Consider the following 3,418-nt stretch of genomic DNA (forward strand, 5'->3'; position numbering starts at 1 on the left):
ACGGTCAAATACGTTTTTTCAAGGCTAAAGTGACAGCAAAACTAATAGAAAAATTGAATTTGACCGTTACTTTTACTTTAGACATTACTTTTACTTTTACTTTGGCTTTAACTTTTGATGAAGAAACTGGCTGTTAGTATAGCTTAAGGCAGGCACACTGTACATATCAACATGGTTCTTTAATACTACCTTCCGTCTAACTACGTAGCTTGTTTAGTTTTTCATTTATTTAATACGACCTTCCGAGCCGTTTCACCCGCCTCCCGATAGAGTTACCTACTTACCGCACTTGGAAAAAATTAAGCTTGAAAGTTTCGTCAAATTCTTTGATAGTTCTTCATGTAAAAACGTCTAACCGGATTTTAATGAGACTTCGCAGTAATCCTAACTAATATTAAAAATGTGAAAGTAACTCTGTCTGTCTGTCTTTTCTTCACGCCTAAACTACTGAACCGATTTGTGTGTTTGATATAGACATAGCTTGGACTTGAGAAAGGACATAGGATAAAAAAAATCCGGACATATACATATAGCTAGGTTATATAATTCCGCAGCTAAGCAAAGCTTTCACCTCGCTTCTTGCTAACGTAACCGACGTAGCTATGAATCGAAGTATGAGCTGCCATGAAACTCGAGATATGCTCTCTAGCGCGAGACTTTAAGTAATGACGGTTGTACAGTAGCAGATCACGATAGCACCTGCCTTTATATAGCGGCGTCCAACCTGCAATCAAAGTCAAAGTCACGTTATAATACAGCATTTTTATCGTCCCACTGTTAGGCACAGGCCTCCACTCACACGGAGAAGGATTGAGCATTAATCACCACGCTTGCTCAATGCGGGTTCGTAATATCAGACTTTATAGTCCAGGTTTCCTCAAGATGTTTCTTCACCCTTTTATCAGTCATTAGTGTCTAAGATATACTTAGAAAGTACATACAAACTTGACTTTGGCTATGATAATTTATAGGTATAAAAAAGAACATTTATGATTATGACTTAAATTCTTAAAAATTATAAAATAAAATAAAAATAGGGAAACTCGCCATTTGTATTGTTGCAATCAAAATTTCTAAGAGCGCAGTAATTTTCAAAAGTTTGATATTTATGTTTTTTGTCTCGTCCACATATTGTCCCGTACCTGAAATAATAAATACCTATCCATGTAGTGAACCGGGTATGTGACGTCATGCAAATTTCCCCGATATCTGTCCGGCTCGGAGAGGAGAGCAAATTCTTTAATTAATTTATTTTTGCATGAGCACTGCTTTAAGGATGCTCGAAGGCTCTTGGTGTGAAGTAATAAGTGGAGCTGACCGGCTCCGACCGCGTACTTTTTCTCGGTGTTGCAGACGTTTGGCTCCGATTACATGCTCTCGCTCACGCAGCCAATCGGTTCCGTTCTGTGTGACAAGAAAAATGCGCGCCGATGCTCTCCGAGCCGGTCTGTGTGAACGGACCCTTAATTCATTGCATGCCGGAGCGCAGATATACGCGAGATACAATTATTTTAGTATAAGCGACATACAATAAATAAATAGGTAAATAACATAAAGATCTTTGAACGGAAAGCTGATGGTAACCTCTGGAGTAATTCCTCTAGAGGTTACCATCAGCTTTCCGATGATGGGCCTGGCATCCGAAATTTCTGAGCCTATTTAAAGAATTCTTTCATAATTATTTTGTAGCTACTTTATCCAAAGATAATATAAGCTATTTTTAATCGACTTCCCAAATAGGAGGAGGTTCTCAATTCGCCGGGATCTTATTGATTATTTTTTATGTAGTATATTGTTCACCGATTACCCACCAGGACTGATTTGCAACATTCTTTTTTGATTTCTGTTACGAAATAAACTTAGGTACGTTCATTAGATACTGACTTCTAGCACCTTAAATTAGTTTATCTTTTTTGTATGATCATATCGTTTATTGTGTTCTATAATGTACATTAGGTGGAAAATATAAAATGATAGTCACAATTATGGATCCTTATTGGCACAGCAAATAATTTGAAGAGAGGAAGGCGTTTAATGTAAGATAGTAGTAGGTAATAATAGCTTTCTTTTATAGTAGGTATAAGTAACTAAGTTACTAACTCGGAGTACATCGGCGGGCACCTCAAGCCACACATGTAATCGGAACCATTTCCTGGTGGCTCCGGCTTATCAAACACCCATTCCCCGTCGACCCAGTAGGGTTCATAACCGTACGTAGGGTTGTAGGTTTCGTTTCGCTTCGGTCCTGCCTCAGCGCTCGGCATCATATCGTCCAACTCGTCGCCAGGTAGTTTGGCAGGCGCTGGAGCATCTCTTAAAAAAACTGGTTTTATCCGACTGCGCCAAATAGAGTTGATATGTATATGTGGATTGGTGGCCTTGTGGGTAAAGAAATAACTTCTCATGTATGAGGGTGTGGGTTCGATTTCAGGTTAGGCAAGAACCAATGTAACTTTTCTAAGTTTGTATGTACTTTCTAACCATATCTTGGACACCTATAACTGTACGTTTGAATGGCACGTTAAACTGTAGGTCCCGGCTGTCATTGAACATCCTTGGCAGTCGTACGGGTGGTCTGACGCCAGTCTACCCAAGCTATATCGGGTTGCCCGGGTAACCGGGTTGAGGAGGTCAGTTAGGCAGTCGCTCTTTGTAAAAACACTGGTACTCAGCTGAATCCGGTGAGACTGGAAGCCGACCCCGACATAGTTGGGAAAAGGCTCGGAAGATGATGATGATAATCATCATTATAATGTGGACTTTCATTTTTGTAAGGCTCAATACGTGAGCGGAATGTAGACTATAAGGTGGACGATAATAAAAATAATTTAGATGACCTCTTGTAGTTCCTGGTCTGTCCCCAATTTTATTAGGTCTCAACCATAGTGAGAGAAATAAAGTGCGTCAATATTATCGTTGAATAGATAATTATTTCAAAATTTTATTCAGGTTTCTCTAATCGTCTTTACATCAGCATTTTAGTTTTGGATCTAGAAGGACTAAAAGCTGGCTTAAGGCGTACCTACCTCCGCTCAGCACATGATGCTCGTTTCCAAAACCTAAAACTACCCACTTTGATCCATTTGCCGCTCACACACAAAGATGAATTTTTCAAAATCCTTTGAAGACCAGAAGATTTGACATTCATAGGCAACGGTTCCACTAGAATCATAAACATTCTTTAACAGAAAAATATATTGCACTGAAAGCTACTTGGTTAAGAAGAAAACTTACTCATTAAAAACAATACAAGGCCAATCGTATGTAATTTAATGGCCATAATTTTTATTCATGTAACAACCATGGTGAGATTTCTGACGCTTTGCATGAAAACATATAAAGAAAACATTGAAATAAAAATAAATTTTTCACCAAAGTGGGCTTTCAGAGCGTCACGTTTAGTTTTAAAAAAAATTGT

General features: G+C 38.6%; 1 protein-coding gene across 2 annotated transcripts; it reads right to left on the bottom strand.

Moving 5' to 3' along the window:
• Positions 1-524: 524 nt before the first annotated feature.
• LOC110377154 (uncharacterized) lies at positions 525-3,418 on the bottom strand. 2 transcript variants are annotated; one of them, XM_021335858.3, is made up of 5 exons: positions 3,235-3,418; positions 3,027-3,162; positions 2,101-2,313; positions 1,048-1,142; positions 525-724 (listed from the first exon to the last, which is right to left on the bottom strand). In XM_021335858.3, exons 1-5 carry the CDS (start codon positions 3,278-3,280, stop codon positions 555-557), a joined length of 660 nt encoding a protein of 219 aa, XP_021191533.3. In that variant the 5' UTR covers positions 3,281-3,418; the 3' UTR covers positions 525-554. The 2 variants fall into 2 exon arrangements, with proteins under 2 accessions (XP_021191533.3, XP_049705099.2); XM_049849142.2 differs by having other exon boundaries at positions 3,027-3,179.

The sequence above is a fragment of the Helicoverpa armigera genome, chromosome 21 (assembly GCF_030705265.1).
Source record: "Helicoverpa armigera isolate CAAS_96S chromosome 21, ASM3070526v1, whole genome shotgun sequence".
In the NCBI taxonomy this organism is placed as follows: Eukaryota; Metazoa; Arthropoda; class Insecta; order Lepidoptera; family Noctuidae; genus Helicoverpa; species Helicoverpa armigera.